This window comes from Suncus etruscus, chromosome 16 (assembly GCF_024139225.1).
Source record: "Suncus etruscus isolate mSunEtr1 chromosome 16, mSunEtr1.pri.cur, whole genome shotgun sequence".
In the NCBI taxonomy this organism is placed as follows: domain Eukaryota; kingdom Metazoa; phylum Chordata; class Mammalia; order Eulipotyphla; family Soricidae; genus Suncus; species Suncus etruscus.
In genome coordinates, this window is record NC_064863.1 from 18,094,510 (window position 1) to 18,120,496 (window position 25,987).

Below are 25,987 nucleotides of genomic sequence, written 5' to 3' on the forward strand. Positions count from 1 at the left end.
GGTTTGATGACCAAGAACATGAACTTTATGGTTGAGGTCCCGGGATGAGTCCCTGGTACCAAAAAGAACCTCAGTAACACCAATTGTGACCCTCCTAACAATAAACAAAAATAAAAACTAGCATGACTCGCAGCTTAATTTTCCAAATTCATTTAAATAAACCATCATTGGTTTTCCTGGCTATACAAGAATATAGGTCCAAACAGGTAGGTAAAATTTTGAGCCTCAACACACTATTCATGGAAAATTGTCTGAATATTCCTTGACTCAAATAAAAGTCTACTTCCCACCCCATCATATCAGAAAATTGGCCATGGATAAAGTTTGGCAGTAGAATACAGGACTTGCATGTATGAGGTATAGGGTCCAATGCCCAGAAGTAGTTTTAAGAAAAATTCATGCCAAGTAAGAATGTTCTATTTTTAAATAAGCAGGGGTAATCTGAAATAAAGGACTATTCTTGTGCGTTAATAACTAGTTACTTTTGGGACCAGAGTTATCACACAAAACGCAAAGCATTTTTGCCTTGCATGAAATGGAACTGGGTTCAATCCCTAACATCCTATATAAGTCCCAAACTTGCCAGGAGTGATTCCTGAGTGCAGAGCCAGGAGTAACTCGTGTGCAGAGCCAGGAGTAACTCGTGTGCAGTGACCGGTATGGCAAAGAACAAACAAACAAAACTAGTTACTTTCTCTAAATAAACAGGCCCGATTAAAGGTTAAAAAGAAAACAGATAATATGGAGCTGGAGTGATAACACATCCATAGGGCAATTTGCCTTGCATTCAGCCAATCCAGGTTGGATCCTCAGCATCTCATATGATCCCCAAGCCTGATTTCTGAGCCAAAAGTGTGGCCCCAAAACAAGCAAGCAAACAAACAGATAACAGTAATATGGCATTAAAACTGAAGGCTTTCTTTTGTGGCTCTGATATCAGAAGGAGGAAACTAAAATGACTGCAGCTACTCAGACTTCTAAAGGAACCTATAACTTACGATAAGACACTGGAAATGACTTCATGTGTTGAAGTCTGAGATTTGTCTCTGTGTATCTGACCAGAAGAAGCAAATGAATCATCTCATTCTAGGGAGATGGATGGAAGAGATCGAAGATGCCTCTAAGTTTAAAGAAGTCAGAGACTCTCTAAACAGATTCACTCAGAAGTTTTACTAATGATCCCTAGATCCAATTGAATCACAAAATTCACCTGGTGATAAGTCAAGCTCTTTGGAAACCAGTTCTACATCAAACATCACTCCCAGAATTAAATACATGTGCTGGAAAGATAGCACAGTGGATAGGTGATTTGCCTGGCGAGGCTGACCTGGGTTTGATCCCCGGCATTCCATATGGTCCCCATAATTTCTGAGTACAGAGCCAGGAGTAACCCCTGAGCTCTGCCAGGTGTGGCCCCCAAACAAACGAAAAAAAAAAGAGAGAAAAATATATTTGGCATCAGCAACTAAGGTAGGTTTTCTTTACAGTTAAGTAATTCTATTTAACTAAAACAAGACTGACTGACTATACATGAACTAGGTCCTATGTAAGTAAGAAGATCACTCTGAGACTGGAGAGACAGCACAGCATTTGCCTTGCACACAGCCAACCCTGGACAGACCAGGGTTCAATCCCTGCCATCCCATATGGTCCAGCAGTGGCCTGCCTGAGTGATTTCTGAGCCCAGAGCCAGGTATATAACCTCTGAAACACCGCTGGGTGTGGCCCACCCCCCAAAAAAAATAAAAATTAAAGGCCATGATCTAGATTACATAATTGAAAACAAACAAAAACCCCCAACATCTTCAATTGGGCTTAATGATGCAGACGTAGAAAAATGAGAAGAAGCCTTAGTGAGTGAGTGTTCTGCATGCAGTGTGCCAGTGTTGTACCATGAGAACGGCGTAGTTGCTCAGCGAGTAGCACTGGATGGTGGTGATATTCTCATCCGAGTAAGAGGATGTGGCACCCGATCGGATTTCCGAGCCTCCTTGTCCATTCAGCAAGTCGAAATCCCACTGGGGCAGCCACCGCATCTGCACCATGCGCAATCCGCCGCAGTGTCACATTCACCCGGGATGTGGTTGTGTGTCTACATTCACGCCATCTGGGAAAATGGGAGAAGAAGCATCTTTCTCAACCGTCAGACACGAGCATGTGCCCCAGCAAGCACATGCCAGAGTAGATCTAGTGCAATGACCCTTTTTTTTTGGGGGGGGCAGGAAGGGGGCTACTAGTGCTGGAAACAAAAGCGAGGATTTGCAGCTACCTTCGAGGTCAAATGCTCACCCCTGCCAAAAGCAACAGAGGCAACTGCACAACTCACCTATCTTGGTGAGGATCACGGGGGTCACCACTGTCCGCCTTTTGCCATCATCAGCCAGTTTTGTGGAATTGCCTGTGGCTGGGAAAAGCTTCCCATTGCGGAAGGCGATTAGCTGGAGCTTATAGAGAGACTCGTCTGTGAGCCTGACTTCTCGCTTCTGCTTGGTGAGAAGAGGGGATGGGAGGAGCTGGATGGATGCTTCCACAATGGTATTCTGCAAAGGCATTGTGAAAAACAAAAGAGTGCCAGATGAGCAAAGACTATGTTAGACCGCCATATTCTAATCATCTGCCAATATATACGTATATATTGTGTATATATATATATATTATACATATATATATTAAATGCACATATCCAAAATTGAAGAGTTCAAACCATCTCTCATTGAAGGGAAATATCTGGACCACACAGAACAGAATAGTTTCAAATAAAGAGAGATGCAGAAAAAAAAAAAAAGAATCTCAATCTTCAAGTCTTAAATCCAAGCATCATTTTAATTTTCCTCTGCTCTCATCTTTTGCCAAAGCAGATGTACCGCGCAGTTCGGAAGCTTATGACTACTCTCTCGATCGATTTTTACAATGATAAAATATGGTAAATAAGCACAAATGCAGCATATCACAAATGGGAGTATAATTAATTTGGGGTTTCTGGAACTTTAAGCTGATTTATGATGGAACCAACTTGTCAAATGACAAAAGAAAGAATTATGCGAGCTCAACAGAAGCTTCAATTCAGCAAAATCAGATGTTAGCAGAAGTTTCCCCAAGAGTAAGACACACTTTCTGTTTAGGAAAGAAAATGTACTTATGAACAGGAACAACAATAAAATACTGGCTGGTTTTTTTCATTAAGGATGTGTAAGTTACTCAGCATTTAATAAAAATAAAAAATAAAAAAGTCTCCTGAGGTTGGAGAAAAGTACAGAGGGGAGGGAAGGGTATTTGACTTGTTTTTGAGCACCCGACTCAGGCATCCCATATGGTCCCCAAGCCTGCCAGGTGTAATTCCTGACTACAGAACCAGGAGTATTTCTTGAGTATCACCAGGTGTCACCCTCAAAACCAATATAAAAATGTAGGTAAATAAACCTCTATATCAAAAAGGGGGCAATAATTAAGTTTTGTGGGTTTTATTTTTAATTCCTGATTTTAAGAGCTTTTTGCAAAGTCCTATTTCCCTGCTATCGCTCATCCCTTTCTCTCCACTGGCAATGCTGCCAACAGAATTCCTCTTCACAAACACAACTATCCAATCCTATTATCTCAGCTTAAATAACACATGGGTTGGCCAATGTTGAGTGAATACTGCTCCTCCCCATCTTAAAACATACTATGTAATTTTGACTACTATATGCATCCCAGATTCATTTTATTACTCTCCCTATACCACAACCAGCAATTTAGGGAAGCGAGATTAACGATTTTTTAAGAACCTCTACCATTTATGACCATTGCTCATAGAACATTCCAGAAACCCCAGCTAAAATATTCTGTCAGTCTTCTTGTCTGGAAATCTTGTGAGCTGGCTTGATTGGATTTTTTGAAAAATAAGTCTGTTGGTGATGTAAAAGGAGGGACCAGAATAAGGGTGGCTGACAGACAGGAGGAAGATTTTACAAAGTATTTGAAATAAGGCTTTAGGGGCACATAATTGTGTCTCCACAGCTGCTCCCTCTTTTCTTTTGAGGCAACATTTTGCACAATTCTATCATAACTGACACCTGCGCTATCACAGAGAAACCTACCATCTACTGATCTAACCAGATTAGGAAAATATCTTTAAGCACAAATAAGCTCATTTTCTTTGCATGACCCCAAGGTTAATAATAGTTTCAGACACTTGTATTTGAGAAAAATAGCCCATTGTCGAGAAAACTAATGAAAAAATCTGGGTGGCATGTTGAAACTTTAAAAAAGAACTTCATTCAAATGAAGAGTTAACTTTAGAACTCAGTTTTGACTTCTATGAGCACATTGTAGATATGCTGAATGAGAGTTGAATAAAAGTATCCATTGAATAAAAGTACTCTGGAGGTCTGTATGTTGACAGTTTGCATATTACTGTTTGGTTAGAAAGAAAAGTCCATAGAAACACATTATCCAAGGATTAGCCAGAGAGATGGCTCAGTTGACTGAGCACATGCTTGGCATGCAGAAAGCCAAGTAAGTCTCTCTCCATATGAGTGACCAATCCTCCACAACATGGAGCTGAGAGTAGCCTCTGAGAACGACCAAGTGTGGCCCCCAAACCAAACACACATGTACTGACACACAAAGAAAGAAAAGGGGATAAGAAGGAAGGGAAAGGGGAGGGAAGAGGAGAAGAGGGGAAGAAGAAACAAATGAGAAGAGAAAATAGGTAATAAAAGAAAAGGGACCAAAGATCTAGTATAAGTTTTAAGGCACTTGCCTTGTACAAGGCAATCTAGCCCAGTTCAGTCCCCATCATGACCAATGGCTTCCACCAACCCTATGAACAAGTGAACCCTGTTGAACAGTCAGGAGGAGTTAACCCTGAGCACCACCACCCTCAAAAAGGAAGAAAACAGACAGAAAAATATGTATCAACAAAACAAAATATGTGATGAGAAAATAAAATTTGCTATAAACTTCCTCATGAAGTTTCTTTGAAGCATATGAATTTCTCTTCAGCATGCAATCTATCAACATTAACTGTTACATAATGAATATCTAAATAGAAGCCCTATAAAACTCATAAAATAATTCTCCGTTGAACATAAAATCAACATGAAAACAAAGCTAAGCTTCCTGATAAGCATTACTTACAATATATCAAATTGATTTATAAAGATGTCACACCTAGTCTAGCATTTTCAAGAAGATAAGAAAGTGACATTTATCATTTCTAGTAGGCAAAAAAAAAAAAAAGATCTTCTTGTGAAGAAGTCTATAAAAGTTACCAACAACACATTTAAGAACTTGACCTATGGATAGACCATTGAGAGATGCAAGCTGTTAAATTCAAGGCTATTCTATATTAACAACTTCTAAAATACCCTGTAACATCCAAGAATATTACTAAATAATAATTATAGGTTCCCTGGTATAGAGTGGCCCAGGGGTGTTGCAAAGCAATCTTCAGCAATGTCAATCATGCTTACATCTTTGTACTTAAAAAGCAATCCCTGTATATTCCATTTAAGAAAAATGTTAATCATTTATTGTGGAAAAGTTGTAAAAAGAATAAAAAAAAATCACCCCAGGAGGAAGCTAGGATGTAAACACTAGTGAGGGATGAGTACTGGAAAATGGTATGATTAAAATGGAACCATCAATAACTTATTTTGCTCTGTATTTCATGGTGATTAAATTTAAAATAAATCACTCAAGAATACATACTGAATGTTACATTTATTATGATTATATGTTTTCTGCCCCTTGGCCTTAAGCAAAAACCATAAAAATGATCATTTCATTTAAATCTATATTTGATTTGAAAGTACAAGGATGAGAGCAAAGGAAATGGATTTTAACCCATACATTGTGGTCAATACATTCAAAGAATCTCTCTCAAAGCTTACTGTGAAAGCTATGAGTAGTTTTGTTTGCTAGGATGTTATGACTAAAAATCTCAACAAGCATGGGAAAGGAATGTGGGCTCTAGAATGATGCCCAGCTTAGCACTCAACAGCTGAGGAACCTTGCCATTCCGCTGACATTGAGTCTTACCTGGCATCTTTCTAGCAAATGTCACAGAGAATCAAAGGGATTGCGCTCAGGAAACCACAACCAGCTATTGAGCTGTGGGTGGTATTCTAATTATTATTGCAGCCATGTAGCAAGGAGTAGGCAGGAGGCTGAGGAATGAGGAAATACCTTCAAGTACTAATAGACCATAATCTCCACAGACCCTTACTCAGCTAACTCTACACTGATGTTTTAGGATCGACATTCATGCTCAAAGTGGATCCATTAGGACCATACATGAAGTGATCAGGATCAAAGGTCTTGGATTATTTTTAGGAGCCAAATCTGTTATTTTATGTGTGTATTTAAATTTGTGTATTTCCCTAATTTACAATGACATTAAACTAAGAAGCCCCAAGGTTCTTAACTCAAAAACGTCCTCTAGGTTTTCGTATCCTTCCTATAGCAAGTTAGATGTGAAACACTCTGTAATTTAAATGATTAAAATGCCCTAATGTCCTCATTTTGCTTATACCCATAGATTTCTAACACAAAAAGTAGAATGAGTCAAGGTATTCCCAAGAGCTGACTCCTCTATATTTTCTTGACTCCTCCATTTTAAACAGGCAGATGCTACGATACTCGCCAGGCCTTCCTTACCCAGCTAATCAGTTCATTCAGTTCATACCATCGTTTGATTATTAAACTGCTAAAGAATAACATGGAGGTTCATATTTACCTGTAGAAATCATTTTGTTTTTGTTTTTGTTTTTGTTTTTTTGTTTTTTGGGCCACACCCGGTGACGCTCAGGGGTTACTCCTGGCTATGCGCTCAGAAGTCCCTCCTGGCTTGGGGGACCCATATGGGACGCTGGGGGATCGAACCGCGGTCCGTCCAAGGCTAGCGCAGGCAAGGCAGGCACCTTACCTCTAGCACCACCGCCCGGCCACTAGAAATCATTTTGTAACTAAGTTTCATCATACATTAATCTTGGCACACAATGTGTACTGAATAAACACTTACTGAATATGTCCCTATTCTGGCCTGACACTACAGAGTCCAAACATTCACCATGAAATAATCATAATCTCTACATTAAAATATTCATCGTTTAACAAGGAACAGATAATAAGACTAAACATGAATAACTAACATCTATCAGCTGCTTGCTGTAGAGAAACAGATATGAATACTGATTTGCCTTATTTAATTCTCAAGAAATTTTGAGTTCAGTCCCATGTCCTGATACTCAGGAAGCAGAAAGAAACTGACACTTGGGTAAAGATGCACCTCTTAGGTTGCATGCTTTTAGTGGGGCAGCTGAGAATGAACCTGGCTGAGCATGAACCTGATGTCTAGGTAGAGAGATCACATTCCTGTGCACGGAACCCTAAGGCGCTTCATCAAATTCAACTCACCAACCCATCAGCATCTCCTTATTCCAGAAATAAAATAAAGATCTCTTTAGTATCAAATTCCAAGCATTGTCTTTACTGCTCCAGGGGCCCTAGGGCAGGACTGGATTGGCCATGGCTGGCCCTGGAATGGCTGGGCCTGAGCAAGTACCACAGCCTTGACCTGACATGGATTTGCCAGCCAACCTGGCTAGTAGCACCAGGAATGCCCCCTGCCCACATCTGAAATCACCCTTCTTCCTAAAGTCAAAAAAAAAAACCAGACTTTTTATTTTGCCTATGATAACCAAATACACCTTTTCGAAAGACAGAATCATTCACATTTCTGCATTTCTTGGCCAAACGCTGTGATAGATCTTGCCTGACCCAAAGTTCTCTTATCTGAAATCTCGACTTTGTTAATGGGTCCACTTGGGGTACAAGTATCTGGAACCTCAGAAATCAAGAGGACAATAAAGCTGAAGGCTACTGATGCTGTTTGAACATGCAATATCCATCTAATCATTCTTAGAGCACTACGTAATGTTTACTCTGTTGAGCAGAGCAAATGATTCAACAGCCTTGGGCCTGTAAAAGTCATTCCAGAGCCCTTCCAGGGTTGAAATTTCTTTTCAACTACAGCAAAAACAGAACCACTCTGCTCTGCAGTAACTTGCAACACAGTTTTTGTTTGTTTTGTTTTTAGTTTTTTCTTTTTCATTTTGTTCTTTTCTTTTTTTTTTCAAACAGAACCATGTAATTTGAATCATCTTGTTCTGCCTCATAAATTGAGGGCGAAGAAAATGGATGGTACCAGAATCAAACATTTGTATGAACATTGAGTAGAAATTAAAAAAAAAAAAAAAAAAGGTCTTAAATGCCAAACCCAAAGCCAGCGACAACAGCATCAATACCCAATCTTCAACAAGCTATATACAGAGGGGACCAGTTATACTAGCAATCTGGGGGGGGGGGGGCAAAAGAGGGGGATCCTGGGAATAGGGTTGGAGGGAGGACAACACTGATTCAATGTCACAATGTACCTTAAATATTATTGTGAAAGATTTGTAATTCACATTAGTCACAATAAAAATTATCTAAAAAAAAAAAATCTTCGAATACTCAGAAGGTTCCTAAGAGACAATGGTCTGACACGTACCTTTAGGGCCAGACTTGAAAACGTGTTGGACACATTGCATTTAAAGCTCAGCTGCTTGTCCAGGGTTCCCTCCGGGTCACGTCTTCCATAGTCAGAGAGTCCAGAGCGGTCCGAGGTGGCCACTTTCTGGAACACGGTGCATGTCATCCCCGTGAAGCCAGCAGCCTTGATGACATAAGCTTCCAGAGCAATATTGGGTGAATACTTCAAAAGTCAACCAAACAGGAGTGATGAAAGTCACAATATGGAACATGAAGCATTTGCAAAGCACTTTTCAGATCCAGAAATATTAAGTTCTGAGAAAACACTTTCTACCCAAGGACAAGGATTTTTATTTGTTTGGTATGGGCGGCTTGTGGGGTGCAGGACCCAGGCTGTGTCCTAAGCTTACAACTGGCTCTGTGGTCATCAGGAGTCACTCCAGGCAGTGCTGGGCAAGGGGAGTGAGATGAGGTGCAGGATTCTAGCCAGGACCTCTTGCTTGCAAAGGCAAAGGTTTGTGCTGAACAAAGACATGGTGGAATGAACAAAATAAAAGAGTAAGAGGATGGAGAAACAAAAGGAGGTTTTGAAATAGGAAGAACTATCAGGTGGAAAAGAAGTCAGGAGGCTCTGACTCTAATTACAATTCTAATTGATTTGAAAAAAACTTGGCTAGAAACTTCAAGCTGAAAGTAGAAGTGGACAATGTCCTTTAAAAAAAGAAAACCAGGGGCCGGAGAGATAGCATGGAGGTAAGGCGTTTGCCTTGCATGCTGAAGGACAGTGGTTCGATCCCGGCACCCCATATGGTCCCCCGAATGAGCCTGCCAGGAGCGATTTCTGAGCATAGAGCCAAGAGTAACCCCTGAGCGCTGCTGGGTGTGACCCATAAACCAAAAAAAGAAAGAAAAAAAAAACAAAAAACAAGGGCCGGAGCAGTGGCACAAATGGTAGGGTGTTTGCCTTGCATGCGCTAATCTAGGACAAGCCGTGGTTTGATCCCCTGGAGTCTTATATGGTCCCCGAAGCCAGGAGTGATATTCTGAGTGCATAGCCAGGAGTAACCCCTGAGCATCACCCGGTGTGGTCCAGAAACGAAGGAAGGAAGGAAGGAAGTGTAGTATATGAAAAAGTTTCCATAATATTATTCTTGGAATTGTTATATATAAAAGTATTTCCTTAGGATTGTTCTGTGACTATTGCCCCACCTAGCCCCTTCCAGGTGGGGCGCCTGTTGAGTTCGCAATAAATAGCTTGATGAAGAGGGAGAGGGGAGAGGGGGCCTTTTGCGGAAAACTGCTGCAGAAGGATTCTCTCGCTCTCTTTGCCCAATCCTATCCTTCTTGTCTGTGTGGATTATTATTTGCTGCGGATAAATATTACCAAGGTCTCCCCCCGAAAGGGGACATGGGGATGGAAAGTAATTTCTCATTCTGGGGACTGTTCTTGGATGCACAAATACCCAACAAAGGATTTAACAGCGAAGATACATTACAGGAAAGAAGGAGGGAGGGAGGGAGGGAGGGAGGGGGAGGGAGGGAGGGAGGGAGGGAGGGAGGGAGGGAGGGAGGGAGGGAGGGGAGGGGAAGGAAGGAAGGAGGAAGGAAGGAAGGAAGGGAAGGAAGGAAGGAAGGAAGGAAGGAAGGAAGGAAGGAAGGAAGAAGGAAGGAAGGAAGGAAGGAAGGAAGGAAGGAAGGAAGAAGGAAGGAAGGAAGAAGAAAGAAAGAACGAAAGAAAGAAAGAAAGAAAGAAAGAAAGAAAGAAAGAAAGAAAGAAAGAAAGAAAGAAAGAAAGAAAGAAAGAAAGAAAGAAAGAAAGAAAGACCAGAATGGTGGCACAAGCGGTAGGGTGCTTGCCTTGCACATGCTAATCTAAGATGGATCGTGGTTCAATTCCCTGGCGTCCTATATGTTCCCCCAAGCCAGGAGCAATTTCTGAGTGCATAGCCAGAAGTAATCCCTGAGCATCACCGAATATGGCCCAAAAACAAAAACAAAACAAAAACAAAAATGAGCTAGAGAAATATGCGGTCCCCTGCTCCCCTTTAGAGTTGCCAGGAAGGAGAACACAACTTGTGAAGATGACTTAGCAGTTGTTTGATCAATACCTTATGCCTTGGGCACTTCTCTCCTTTTATAGGAAGACAAAGTTAACTTTGTGCATTAAGTTTCTCTCATAAAAAAACGTCATAGACTCACTGCAAAGCTGATTACTCCTCCTGACAGGAAAGGGAAGTGCTGGTTCAAATACTGAAGAAACAGACTCGCTTTGTTTTGCTTGTTTTGGACTATCCCGTGTTCTTCAAGAACTATTTATTAGTGGCTGTTGGTCAGGGTGGTTTGCTTTGAGCTCCCAGGTTAGATTGAACCACCTCCTGCAGGCTCACCCTTGGAGCTATCTCTTTGGCCCAGTGAATGAATTTTATTTTATTATATTTTATTTTTGTTTGTGTTTTGGGGCCACACTCGGCAGGGTGCTCAGGAGTTACCCCTTGCTCTGAGCTCAGAAATTACTCCTGGAAAGTTGGGGGGGGGCCCATAAGGGATGTTGGGGATCAAACTCGGGTCTGTCCCAGGTTGGCAGTGTGCAAGACAAACACCCTGCTGCTATGCTATCACTCTGGCCCCCTGAGATTAATTTTGTTTTGCCTTTTCTTTGTTCAGTAAATGAATTTTATAAGTGAATCAATTCAGTCATAGATGGTACCTGCCTAAACGGTACTAAGAAATTTAAGAGTGAGAATGAGCTCAAGGCTCAGAGGTTAGAAGATACAGGACTAATGGCAATTTCAGGCTTCCTTCTTCCTGTCTTACAAGAAGAATAATGTCTACCATATAGATAAGTCACTTCCTAAGCACTATCTATGGACAAAGTCATCTTCTCATGGGTCTTAAAGAATAAAGGAATATTAAATTGATTAGAAATATTATTTTCATATATGAATAAGGTAGAATTTGCCTGGTAGCATCTGTAAAATAATTGGTGGAGGTGCCAGAGCAATAGTATAGTGAGTGGGTAGGGTGTTGCCTTGAACAATTGATCTAGGTTCGATTCCAGGCATCCCACATGATCCCCCGAGAACTACCAGGAGTAATTCTTCAGGGCAGAGTCAGAAGTAAGCCTTGAACACTACTAGGTGTGGCCCCAAAACAAAATAATAAAAAAGTTGGTAGAGCCCCAAGTTTTCAAGTCTAAGGCATCTTTGCATAAGTTCTTGGCACACATGACACATAGCAAAACAGCTGACAAAATCCAATTGTATTTGTAAGCAAAAATACAGATTTTTAAATTTCAATTTTGTATTATTCCAAGATACACGTAATCATGGCAAACCAGTGAGAACCTGAGTTTCCAAAGAATTAACCTTTCCTCAAACATGTGAGCCCCGAGTAAAAAAAGAGATGCTTCCCTTAATAGCTGATGATCAGAAGTAGACACAGAATTTCTTGGAAACTATTTCACAAATGATGTGCAATGCCCAAGATGGCCTATATCTTCTTAATTCTCAGCAACAGCATTAAGGCTGAGAGGAAAACATTCTTTCAACTGAGTAGCAAGACAGACTGAAGCATGCAAGGACTTTACAATAGCCTTCCATGCCGGGGGAGAGCTAAGGAAGAACCAAGCGATGCCAAGAAGTTGATTCTGAGAGCAAAACTTCCCTGAGTTCTGCAATTAAATCTCAGCCAGACTAGACCTCTGTTTTGAAATTCTAGAAAATAATCCTAAACCTAATTGAGCAAAAAAAGGCAGAATTAAAAAAAAAAAAGTACCATCATAAAAAGGATCTAACAGTAGAAAAACTAATAATCCTAAATAGTATAAAATCATAGGAAGGAAAATCAAATATTTTATGAACCCATTAAAATAATCAAGAAATAAAAATCATGGACCAAATCAAAATATAATTGCTCTAGGACTTATTTCTTACACTGAATACATTTTTAGAACTAGAAATAACAGGAAATGGCATGAAATTCGCTTGATTTAAGTATAAATAGAATTTATTACTACTCAACTTCATGATCATCAAATATAAAAACACTCTAGTCCAAGATTAAGATTCATTGACAGAGTCAGAGTGCTAGCACAGCAGTAAGGTGTTTGCCTTGCAGGTGGCCAACCCTGGAAGGACTCTGGTTCGATTTCCAGCATCCTGTATGGTCCCCCAAGCCTGCCAGAGGCAATTTCTGAGTGCAAAGCCAGGAGTAACTCCTGAGCACAGCCAGTTGTGTCCCAGTTGAAAAAAACAAAACAAAACAAAACAAAAAGACTCATTGACAATGTCAAGAGAAGGGGCTGGAGAGAGAGCACTGAGAATAAGATCCCTACCTTACACACAACTGACCTGGGTTCAACCCCTGGCACCAACACGTAAGGTTCCCTGAGCCCTGCCAAGAGTTAACCTTGAGCACCAGCCACCCAAGAAAAAAAATTATAATAATAATAATAATACAGAGTACAGTTCTTGAAAAGGGAACCTGAGCAAATCATCAGATTCTCAAATCAGCTTCAGGATCCAGAAAAGGCAGGCTATGGTGGCATTAGAGAAAACAGTCCTACAATGTTATTCTGCTGTAGTTTCAGATGATTCTATGATTATCATCATTATTCAAATTACAGATTGAAAAAAAAAAGTCATTTCCAAAGCTAGAAATAAAGACTCTCTGGTAGAGCATACATTTAGTAGGCAGTACGTCCTGGACTCAATTCCTAGCACCAAAACAGAGGTTGAGAATGGAACAGGGTAACAGTTCCAAATATTGGAGGAAATGCCTTGCAAATGGGAGTCACAGGTCTGAATTCTGCCCCTGCCTTGAGTACTGCTGGAATTCTCCAAAAATGTGCAGATAATAGTTGCTGAGGTGTTGCAGGTGTGACCCCAAAACCAACCAAATAAACCAACAAAAACAAGGACTCAGCAGGCTGGAAAGACAGCAAAGGGGTCAAGGAACATGTGTTAAATAAGGAGTTGATCACTGTTAGATCCCTAGCACCACATGGGTCTCAAAGCATCCCTCCATTTGAGGCCCTGGCCATACAAACCACCCAATGAAAACAAAGTATATTCTCTAATTACCCAGAAACTGGAGCTCTTTAAGAACAGAATTAGCCTTTAGAGTATGTACAAGTTGGGCCCTGTAGCACCATGAAAATGATCTGCAAGACCTCATGGGAAAAATTTTCTCCCTCTCTCCTCCCTCCCTCCTTCCCTCTGTCCCTCCCCCTTATTCACTCCTTCTCCCATTAGCGTACACTCAATGAATTCCTTTCCCCAGGATCCTGGCAAACTTACCGTGGAGTACACATGTGCCCCATTGGCCAGCCGGTAGGTGGCAATACGCTGGAGACACTGAACAATCCGACTGCAGGCTCTGGCTTCCCTCTGTGCCAGCCACAGGACGCGCTCATCGGCCAACATGATGTTACTAGCGATGTCCACCATGACATCCCCGAGCTGGTGGGGCGTGGGAGAGAAAAGACAAACTCTGAAACCAACAGGGATGGACAAGTAAACTGAAAGCATCAAAACATCCTAAGGAGTCACCAAAATTTGGCTCCAGTCTAAAATCACGGGCAAAAATACAGACATGTGGTATGATAAACTGAGGCATGTGGTGTGTGTGTGGTGCAAGGGCTCAAAAACGACATGACGTCAGCTGGGAATGGACGGATTCCAACTCTGGACAAATCCCAGTGTGTCTAAACAAACACTGCTTCCTTCCTGCAGATCTCTTAGCTCAGCAGTATTCCTAAGAAAGACCTTCAGGCAGTCTCATTAGGATCCACTTACATGTCAAATTCCATGGAGGCTCAGCTCTGTGAGCTGCCAGATCACATGCATTGCTCGGGTACAGCATGGTGGTCCCCAGCCTGAAGGAACAACACTCTTTCCTTCTAGCTCTGTGCATACTTTAAGATCTAGGGCCATAAAATCAGTAGTCTGAAGAGACTCCCTTTGGTCCCATTTGTTTTATTTCTTTCATTTACTGGATTCTTTGGATTAGCTCGGTTTATAGCTAAAGATCTTGCATTTCTCAGGCCATGCCAGTGTGACAAGTCAAAGACTCCTGTTGGTCCTGACTTACATGCTCCAAGCCAGACTATAGCAGGTCAGGCGAAAAAGACAGCCTGAGAAGTTAGGGGAAACTGAAGGTAGGGAGTAATATTTATAAGATCTATGGCAGAAGAAATAATAGAGGGGCCGGAGAGATAGCACAGCGATAGGGCATTGCAAGCAACTGATTCAGAATGGATGGTGGTTTGAATCCCGACATCCCATGTGGTCCCCCATGCCTGCCAGGAGTGATTTCTGAAAGCTAGCTGGGAGTAAAATTGAGCACTGCTGGGTATGACTCCAGAAAACCCAAAATAAATAAATAAATAAATAAAATTTTAAAAAATAAAAAAAGAAGAAATAACAGACGTATTCCAGAGGGAAGAGCAGTGACTCTTCTTACTATCAAAAAGTATTAATGTCTTAAGCCCCCAGCCCAGCCCATCAACTCCCAGGCCATTTCCAAAACATCTTTTGATCATCAATGCTGACCTTCTCCACCCTGTTCTGTACCCAAAACTCATTCTTTCCAGGACACAGAATCATTAGACCTGAAGAGGATTTGCACCAAGGTGAATCCACCCATTCGGAGTTCACTTACAAGTAAAAACTTGAGACACTCTCAGCTCCCAGACTGGGATCCACAGAGAGAAGGAAATGCTTCAAATCCAGTGGTGCAGTCTTTAAACCCTGAGAGCAGCTGGAATAACCACTCAGCCTCAAGGACCTTCCTCAGTTTGTAAAGCAAGAACCAAGTCTATCTATCTTTCAAACGTGAACAGTAAGTGATACTTGTAAATATGAAGACTCCTAAAAGTGTGCCTGGCATATAGCAAGCATTCAGAAAATGTTCATTCTTCTCATTATTTTATGATTCATTTTGCTTTCCCCTCCTTTATAACCATTTTAATCCCATAATATGCTTTGCCTTGAGGGTGTCAGACTCTAGAGGTAATAAAAGAGTGTTTAACACTTCAGTATTTGGGCTAGAGACAGCAGCGTAGATTAGGTGTTCATCTTGCATTCAGTTCAATTGGGTTTGATCCCCAGAATAGTATATGATCTTCCAGCACTGTCAGGAGTAAAACTGAGCCCCTACAGTTATAAGCAAAAAAAATAAAGGTTTATTTTTTTTTTATTTCTGCTTGCTTGATTTGGGGGGGCCATAGCCAACCATGCTCAGGGCTTACTTCTGGCTCTGTACGCAGGGATCACTCCTGGTATTTGGGGAACCAAATGAGATGCAGTGGGATCCAAACCAGGGTCAGTCATGTGCTAGGCAAAATCTCAACCTTTGCAGCATGTCTCTGGCCTAAAGACTTTTGCAGGTGGGAATACAGATTGACAGAATGCGAAAACCAGTCCACACTCACCATACATTCCTAAAGTTTGGTATGAATCAATATCTTTCTCTCTCCTCTCTCTCTTTCCTCTCTCCTCTCTCTCTCCTCACCCCACTAATCACACACACACACACACACACACACACACACACACACACACACCTCCTTACACTGCACCAAGTCGAGGAGTAGTTTGGCACAACTTGTAAAGGTAGCAGAGAAACAGAATATGGCTCTATCATCACCCTAAGGTGTGCACTTTCTCTCTCTAGGGCACAGTCTACACATTCCTGCTTTGGATTTGGGCACTTTTTCAGTTTGGAGACACCTATGTTCTCTCTTGAGCATCTCTTATTTCCTGAATAAACTCGTTTTACTTCACTATTTATCTCCTCCTGACATTCTTTTCTGTGAGGAAAAGGCAAAGCACCTGAAAAGCCTGGGTAAAATTTAGGACTGGTTTTCCTTTCCTGCAAAGAGCAATTCCTCACTCTAGCATAAGTCCAGGGCTCCCCCAAAAAACCAAATGGCAGTGATCATTCACAGCATAGACCCAAGTACCACTTGATGTGGTTGGTGAGACATGAGGCCTCAGAGAAAGGGCCCAGAGCAGACTCTCATTGGTCATGGATTTCCTGGGCACTTCTCAGCATGATGGAAGTAATTAAACACCTCTCTCAAACTCACGGACTGAGGGCCGCAAACAGCCCTTCGTACAACATTTTGTGGCCCTGCCCTAGAGGAATCCTTTTTTGTTTTGTTTTGTTTAGTTGTTTGGGTCACACACCCCAATGTTCAAGGCTTACTACTGACTTTGCACTCAAGGATCACCCCGACTTTGCCTCCTGCAGCCCCCAGGTAAATTGAGTTTGAGACCCCTGCGACTGTGGTTTCACTTCTCATCACTTCAGAGATTACTACTCTTCAGTAAATACAACATCTCCCACCAGCAACAATATTTTTATCATTGAATGATGCTGGATAAAATGATATCCAGAAGTAAATAATGTCTTTAAATCTCAAATAGAGGAGCTAGAGAGAATACAGGAGGGGAGGCATTTGCCTTGCATGAAGCCAACCCTGATTCAAATTCCAGTACCATGATGGTCCCCTAAGTACCACCAAGGGTCACTGAGGACAAAGCCAGAAATAGCCCCAGATGGTTCTCCTGTAACAAAAATAAATTAAATAAAATAAATTGAATGTAATAGTAATTTCAATAATTATAAGTCTAAATGCAAAGGCTAAAATAAAGTTTTTGTGAAAAAGTGGTAGGACAATTTCCATGTCTGTGTTCATATGTAAGTAGGATTGAGGCACACAGCAAAACTGTTTCACCTCTATCCAAACCCCTATTTAATCTAAGAAAAAAAAAGTTGACTCTGAATCTGCTCACATTCCACGCACAAAAATTAATCCACTACCAAATAAAAATGTGGAGGGTAGATGCATGTAAAATCATAAAATGCATTGAAGAAAACATAAGCAGAGCACACTATGACAGGAGTGTCCTTGATGCTTTTCAATACAACAGCAAAGGGAACAAAAGCAAAACAAAACAAAGGGGATTCCCTCAAGCTCAAATACTTTTACATTCTACAAGAAACCATACCAAACAGGTATCCTACTAAATGGGAGAAAACATTTGCATAACACATAACTGACAAAGAGCTAATGGCAAGAGCTAGAAGAACTCACAACATCCACCACAAAAAAATAAAAAAATGGCAAGTAGAGTTGAACTAACACTTCACAGAAAACAGACATAGTCATACTGTACATATAAAAACCTGCTCACTATGACTTAAATCAAGGGAATATAAACCAAAAGTACTAGGTGACATATATGCCAACTCACACCTATGAGAGTGCCCTAGATCTAAAGAACCAAATCAACGAATGCTAATGAGGGTATAAGAGAAAAGAATCCTTATTAGGCTCTATTGTTTTTTCTCTGTCCCATTGGTAAGAATGTAAATTAATGCCACTTCAATGGAAAATAGTGCAGACATTCTCTCAAAATAAAGTTAACTGATGCTGAAGAGAGAGTACAATGTGGAGATGGTTTGCCTTGCATGTAGCCGACCTGGGTTAAATCCCCTGGAATCCCATATGATTCCCTGAATATACAAAGAGTAACCACTGAGCACTCCTGAGTGTGGTTTAAACACATAAAAAGAACTATTATATACTCTAAACATCCGACTCCTAAGTTTTTATCCAAAGAACATTAAAACAGCAAATCAAAAAACTGTCTATTGAAGGGCTCTTTGCAAGGCTTCAGAACAAGTGAAGTGGCCAACCATAGAAAAGTGGGTAAAGATGTGGTATATATAAACAACGGAATACAGCTCAATTGCAAGGTGAAATACTGCCTTTGGAGATATCATAGATGGAACCTGAGGAGGACATACTCAGTCAAATTAATTCAAGGAGAAAGACAAACATGTATGATCTCACTCACCTATGAAAAGCAGAGAACACACAAACCAAACAAAACAAAGCCTTTGCCTCTGAGTGCAGAATTGAGGATGCCTAAGCGGGGAGGAGTACAGAGTGGGAAGAAAGGTGGAGAGTGTTGAATTAAATAATTAACGATTGATCTGGATGGCGATGGATGGTGAAGGATGGAGGCCTTTGTTCTTAGGCCCTGGCCACGTGGCTCCGCAACCCCATCCAGCCAGCGGGTCCCAGGCCCAGGTGATTGGCGTAATCAAGACTCACTCACAGGCAGGCATCAGGAACCATTAACTTTATTCATGCCCTATTCACCACATGTGTGTGGCCTATCTCATAACCTTTCAAGCACAGCCATACTTCGCTAGCCCTGCGTCTTAACCCTTTCAGCCATCTTCCCTTTGGCCTCCATCCTGGTTCAAGACCAAAAGAGGTAGAGCACCTAAAGCCCGAGAGCGCAGCAGGGCAGAGAGCCTTAATTCCCTGGCTTCAGGGTTTATCTACCTATTCCAAGACCCCTCCCAGGAATGGGCGGGGTTTTGCAGGTAAGGTTACACCTAATATCTGGTTCCCAAGACCCCTCCCAGAAATGGGTGGGTCTTAGGTATCTACACCTAAATCCAGGATCTCAGATAGGTATACCAACAGAGAGCACCCATTCAACTGTGGTTGACTGGAGGAATCTTGGCTCTTTGGCCTGATCTGTATAATGAAAGGTGGGGGAACAGAAGAAGCAGAGGAATATTTGAACAACTGGGATATTTATTGGGGTGAGCTCCTGGGCAAGGTCTGACAGTCTCTACAGAGGCTGCCAGAGTCATGCCAGCCAGCAGAATTCTATAGCAACAGAACTCTATAGCTTACAACTGGTTGAAAAGAGTATAGGCTGGAGAAAAGGTATATGATGACGTGTCCTTGAAGATCAGTTGATGGTCAGTCCTTATGACTTATGTATTATATGGGCAGATAGCCTGCAGTTAGTCCTTAAGACTTATGCTATGGGGAAACATTCTGTTTTTCTTTCCCAGCTCCAACCCTCATCTTGTGTTTTCAATCATCACCACCCCTTCTCCTGTTGAAGGTGGAAACTGCCTAATTTTTAACTCCTGTATAACATACATTTGTGAAATTATAACACTAAAACACACGAAGATGTGTTAGCCAACAGTTCCTCAATTTAAAGCAAAATAAATCAGAGCAATAGTACAGCAGGTAGGGCACTTGCTTTGCACAAGGCCAATAACACTTCAATCTTCGACATCCCATAGTGTCTGCCAAACACCATTAGGAGTGATTCCTGAATGCAAATCCAGATGTAACCCCTAAGGCTAAAAATATAAAGAAAATAGAAAAAGGGTAACTTGTTCTAATCCTATCTCTTTTTTTTTTTTAAATTGTTGGGCCGGAGGGTACCTTACCAGTGCTAACCTAGGACAGATTGCAGTTCGATCCCTGGCATCCCATATAGTCTCCCAAGCCAGGAGCTATTTCTGAGTGCATAGCCAGGAATAACCACTGAGTGTTACCGGGTATGACGCCCCCCCAAAAAAAAGAAAAACAAAAAAAGTGTTTAGGATACAGAGATACACAGTGGGTAGGGTACTTGCCTTGAATGTGACCAACCCGAGTTTGCCAGGAGCAATTCCTGAGTGCAGAGCCAGGAGTAACCCCTGAGCATCACTGGGTGTGGCTTCCCACCCCCCAAAAAAAAAACCCAAACACAAAGGTATTTGATTCAAAATTAGTTTGTTTGTTTTTTTACATATTGCTCTGCTATCATGTATCCTGCCCTTATTTTGCTTCCCAGGCAAATCCCGTAGGAGCAGGTACAATATAAAGTCCTGCTTAAATTTATATGCCTATTTACTAGATGATTTCTGGTATAGAAGCTCATAACTATATGCTATCTATAAAGCTACTGAATATTTATCGAGTATCCACGTGAGCCAGATGCTGTCCCAAGCTCTGGAGAAAAGGCAGTGAAAGAAATACCCAACCTCTACTTTTGAGCTGCCATAGTTAAAAGAAATAAGTGTAGGTATACCTTAGACATACTGATGAATTTGGCTCCAGACCACTGCAATCAAGTGATACTGAATCTAAGTAAAAATTTGAGTTTCCAGAAATGCAAAATTATGTTTGCACTAGACACATATAGTTTATTAAGTGTAATTTACTCAGAATTGTCAAATCATGCTTTATAGATAGTATGATATTCGGGAGGGCTTGGGGGGGCCACACCCAGTGACACTCATGGGTTATTTCTGGCTATGCGCTCAGAAATTGCTCCTGGCTTAGGGGACCATATGGGATGCCAGGGGACTGAACTAGTCCATCCTAGGCTAGCACAGGCAAGGCAGATGCCTTACCACTCCATGCCACTGCTCCAGCTCCAACAGACATAGTATGTCTAATATATTAATAATATAACATATATGACATCATGAATGTATGGGGTTTGGACCACAACCAATGGTGCTCAGGGATTACTTACTCCTGCTCTGCACTAGAAATTACTCCAGGCAGGCTCAGGGAATCATGTCAGGAATTGAACCCAGGTTGGCAGCCTGCAAGGCAAAGGCCCTACACACTTTGCAATAGCTCTGGCCACTATAGAATAATTGGGGGGCTTGGGACACACCATGGCACTCAGGGATACTACCAGCTCTGCATTCAGAAATTACTCCTGGCAGGCTCGGGGGACCAAGAGAGTCAGGGAATGAATCCAGGTCAGCCAGCCCACTGTGTTATTGCTTTGGCCACTATATTATAATTTTTAACAGAGATTCTGTGGTTTATATTACAGCTATTAATGATTTATCCTGCATATAATTTCAATACTGCAACCATCATCATATTTTATTATATCAAATAGAATAAGCATATAAATATAATAAATATGAATATAATAAAATATATTAAATAATGTAAAATAAATAACCCAAGTTAATATATACATGCATACAGTTATATACATCTATAAAAACTAGATAATATATATTAATATAGGAGCCTCAGGGGGACAGAGAGATAGCAAATTAGATAAGGGCATTTGTTTTGCATGTGGCAGACCTGGATTTGATCCCCAGCATCCTATACGGTTCAAGGAGCACTGCAAGGAGTGATTCCTAAATGCAGAACCAGGAGTAACTCATAAGCATCACCAGGTATAAACAAAAATTTTAAAAAATAGGAGCCGGTGAGGTGGCACTAGAGGTAAGGTGTCTGCCTTGCAAGCGCTAGACAAGGAAGGACCGCGGTTCTATCCCCAGGCATCCCATATGGTCTCCCCAAGCCAGGGGCAATTTCTGAGCTCTTAACCAGGAGTAACCCCTGAGCATCAAATGGGTGTGGCCAAAAACAAAAAAAAATTTTAAAAACAAACAAACAAATACTCTGTGGCACAGTATCTATATGTTAAAATCATCTGCTGTGAAGTTGCATGTGTAGGTTGGAAGGAAAATTACACCCTTTTGTAATTTAATATAGGTAGAACATAGTAAGTATTAAGACAGCATATACACTAAACTTGATGGCACTTATTTTAATTAATGTCATAGGAGTAAGGAAGAATATCAAGATGTTTTTGTGTCTTGGACGTCAGTCCCATTATGAGTTCAGACTGAAACTCTTTCATTTACAGTTAAGACATCTATAAGCATATCACGTAGCCTCACTGAGTCTCAATTTATACAGTGAGATCAGAAGCCTAAAAGAAGTGCTTGCAATGTCTCATTCTATGATAAAGTAAGGGGGGAAAGCAGGAAGAAAATGATCTTCATTAAACTCTCTAGGCTATGCTCAAAAGAAGCCATTGATTTGAGACCCTTTCCTCCATTTACCTTTTCAAGTATCATTGTCAAGTCCAATGCACGATAAACAAGAATGACATATATTCAAGTATCAGTGAAACAAAAAGGATGGTGCCTTGGGGGAACATGGATGGGAAGGAGGAAAGTTCTGGAACTGAGAAGGAACACAATGTAGACCAGCTAATGAGGTAGCAGCAACTGACCTAGCTTCCAAATATCTGTTCATCATTTTCTCCAATGAAGAAAAATGAAGCATCCTATAGAGTGCCCATCTCAAAGTATGTTAAGAACTAGCCAGCTTAAAATGAAGGAGTTTTTCAGCGTGGTAAACAAAGTATTTTATGTGTTATCTGTTGGTCTTAAGTAGATGCAATGTCCTGAGTGTCCGCTGTAGGCGGTCTCTGCAGCTTGCTTAGTTAGCAGTTAATTTATAATAGAGGCCCCTCATTAGCATGTGGGAAAAGAACTAATTTTCATGATATTACTGTGGTACTGGAGAGAAGATAATGATGACCATGAAGGGAGTGTCACGGGCAGGGTTGGTAAATGGAGAATGTATGAGAGGGGGAAGAGGGAAAAAAAGGCAAGATGTTTACAATTATTCTCGATTTCTTTTAAAAAGGAAGATTGGAGATAGCACAATGGAAACAAAATTATCTTAATTCAATTAAAGAATAAAAATAATAGGGCCCGGAGAGATAGCACAGCGGCATTTGCCTTGCAAGCAGCCGATCCAGGACCAAAGGTGGTTGGTTCGAATCCCGGTGTCCCATATGGTCCCCTGTGCCTGCCCGGAGTTATTTCTGAGCAGACAGCCAGGAGTAACCCCTGAGCACCACCGGGTGTGACCCAAAAACCAAAAAAAAAAAAAAAAAAAAGAAAAAAAAAAGAAAAGAAAAGTAATAGAGGGTTTAAGGCAATAATACAGTGTATAAGGTATTTGTCTTATATGCAGCTGACCTAGGTTCAATGCCCAGAATCATATAGTCCTCTGAGCCCTCCAAGAGAGATCCCTAGGCACAGAGCCAGTTATATCATTAGCACAGTTAGGAGGAGCCCCAAAACAAACAAAAGATAAGAACTGCAAACATTACACTGCTAAAATAGAACTGAAAAATTCTGTCCACAAAAAAAATAATTGGTAATGGCTAACCAATTTTATTCTGTTTTCTCTCATACAAATAGACTGCAACACTGTTACCTGAAACAAATAAATTAAAACAGTATATATAAATAAATTAAAACAGTATATATAAATGATATCTCAACTTTTTAAAAGTAATCATCAGTAGTTAGAGAAATAAAAGAATTAAGAAGAAAGTGAGACAAAGACAAATGAAAAACGCGCATCAATGGCAGTAGGGTAAGGCGATTCTTGCTGTGTTTCTAGACATGCAACAAAGACAATTTTACAAATAAAGGAGCATTTCCTCCAGGTATACCAAGAAGATTTTTAAGCAAATTATTGGATTATGAGAAAAGTATTCAAGAAAGGCAGAAATAAACATGACAGCTTAATTACTGCAATTCCTAGCATTCTTCTAGTGGAATGGAGTTTGTCTTTTTCAGATTACAAAAATGTATGTGACTTTGAAACTAGACAAGACAAAATAGCCTGGACAAGTCTACCAAAAAAATAAAAAATTCCAAAAGAAAATTTAAAAAAATATTCTTCCCTAACCCTGCCACTAACAGTGTTGAGATGGAATTCAGGGCCCAATAAATACATGCAAATTAAGCATTTGAACCTGAATATCCCTTTTCCAGGAAACAAGTCTTTTAATTCTATTTTTCTTTCTTTCTTTTTTCTTTTCTTTTCTTTTTTTTTGTTTTGTTTTGTTTTGTTTTTTTGGGCCACACCCAGTGATGCTCAGGGATTACTCCTGGCTATGCGCTCAGAAATCGCTCCTGGCTTGAGGGACCATATGGGAAGTCGGGGCTTTGAAGCGCACATGCAAGGCAAACGCCCTACCACTTGCACCACCGCTCCAGCCTCAAAAGAGGTCCTTGAAAATGAACCACTATTAGTCAACAAATCAAGACTCTAGAGGCCAGTAGCAAATTAAGCACAGGAATTCAAGATGTATTCATGGTGAACTCCAATGATACTATGTACTAACTGCACAGAAGGACCTAGCACTGTACAGAGCAGGTAATCCAAAGGAGAAGCATTCAGGACAAGTCTGCCTTTTAGCTCAAACCTAGGGAAAAAAAGAGGAAGCAAGGAAACTTGAGGGAAAATGAGAGAGTCCTAAAACTGATAACTAGTGGGTCTTGACCTTGGCTATAGAGATGGAACACTTTGACTCCTTCCTAGACAATTTGCAATACTCTCTGACCTTTCCACAAAGCTGGGTTCAGACACGACACTAATCCTCAGTGTAGAGAACCTCAAGGTGGTTCTCCAATCCTGCTATTGCCTCTAAATTCACATCAGTGTCAGAAAAAATGATTAACATCTTAAGCCAGTCTAAGTGGGACCTTTCGTCACTCATATAAAACAACACTGCTCTGAAGCTTTCATCAATATATAACTAGAGAGAAAAATATATAAAGCATCTTAAAAAGGAGGAGATAAAGCTATTCTTTTTTTTTTTTTTTTTTGGTTTTTGGGCCACACCCGGTAACGCTCAGGGGTTACTCCTGGCTATGCGCTCAGAAGTCGCTCCTGGCTTGGGGGACCATATGGGACGCCGGGGGATCGAACCGCGGTCCGTCTCCTAGGCTAGCGCAGGTAAGGCAGGCACCTTACCTCCAGCGCCACCGCCCGGCCCCGATAAAGCTATTCTTAAGGTTCTTATTTGACAGTATTTAAAAATTTTCACATAACTAAGTGAAAATGGATTCATAAGGGAACCGACCATGAGATCTACATTTTGTAAAAATGTAAAAATCAAGAAAAATAAAATATGGACTAATAACTGGATATTTAGAATTGAAAGCTCCTTTTGTAATAGTATCTAATAGATAAATAATGGCATCATGGCTCTATTTTAAATTTCTATGCATTTGAAAAAAAATTATGAAAAACTGCAACATCCAGGATGTGTTACTAAATGTTCCAGAATTGAGGGGGTAAAAGGAAAGTAAGAGATGAAATGCAGAAGGAAGAGAAAGGGCAAAGCATGGGGAAGAAACGAGAGGAAATGGCAAAGACATGAGGGAGGAAATAAGAGAAAAGAGAAGGGCTGGTGGGTTGGAGTAATAGCACAGCAGGTAGGGAGTTTGCCTAGCACATGGCCAATAAGGGTTTGATCCTCAACCTGAGTTCCATCCTAGGCATCCCATATGGTCCCCTAATCCCTGCTAGGAATGTATCTCAAGCACAGAGCCAGCAGCCAGGTGCAGCCCCCAAAACAAACAAACAAAATAGGGCTGGTAAATAGAACAGTTGAAGCTTCACAAAATAGTTATTAACGAGAGCATCCTCTTTCCTATACTTCTGGAATATTTCCCCTAAAATAGTTTCTGAAAAGTTTTTAAAAGGTTGAATCCAAAAAAGGTAAAATGAGTGGTGGAGGAGAGAAAAATAAAGGTACCACAGTGGTCCTAGAAGGCTGTGCAGACACCTGCAGTGTATCACAGGGAAAATAACTAGAAAAATCAATTCTCATGTCCTACCCAGGTCTTCCTAATTCAGAAATCAGGAGCTGGAGCTTAGTAATGTGTTTAACAATCCCTCTAGAATTTTCTAACTCATACTGGTTTCAAACTATAATGTAATAGAAAGTATTAAAAAAAAAACAACAACCAGAAATTGCAACTTTAAAGAGCCTAACCATTCAAAAAGTCTGATGTGCTG

General features: G+C 40.8%; 1 protein-coding gene across 1 annotated transcript in view; it reads right to left on the reverse strand.

Moving 5' to 3' along the window:
- The window catches only part of ADGRA3 (adhesion G protein-coupled receptor A3), a 92,695-nt gene that overhangs the window by 21,433 nt on the left and 45,275 nt on the right, over nucleotides 1–25,987 (reverse strand). Inside the window, 6 exon segments of the mRNA XM_049790045.1 lie at nucleotides 1,893–2,021; nucleotides 2,023–2,073; nucleotides 2,076–2,107; nucleotides 2,327–2,540; nucleotides 8,534–8,737; nucleotides 13,812–13,973. Of these exon segments, the coding sequence (XP_049646002.1) occupies nucleotides 1,893–2,021; nucleotides 2,023–2,073; nucleotides 2,076–2,107; nucleotides 2,327–2,540; nucleotides 8,534–8,737; nucleotides 13,812–13,973 (792 nt within the window).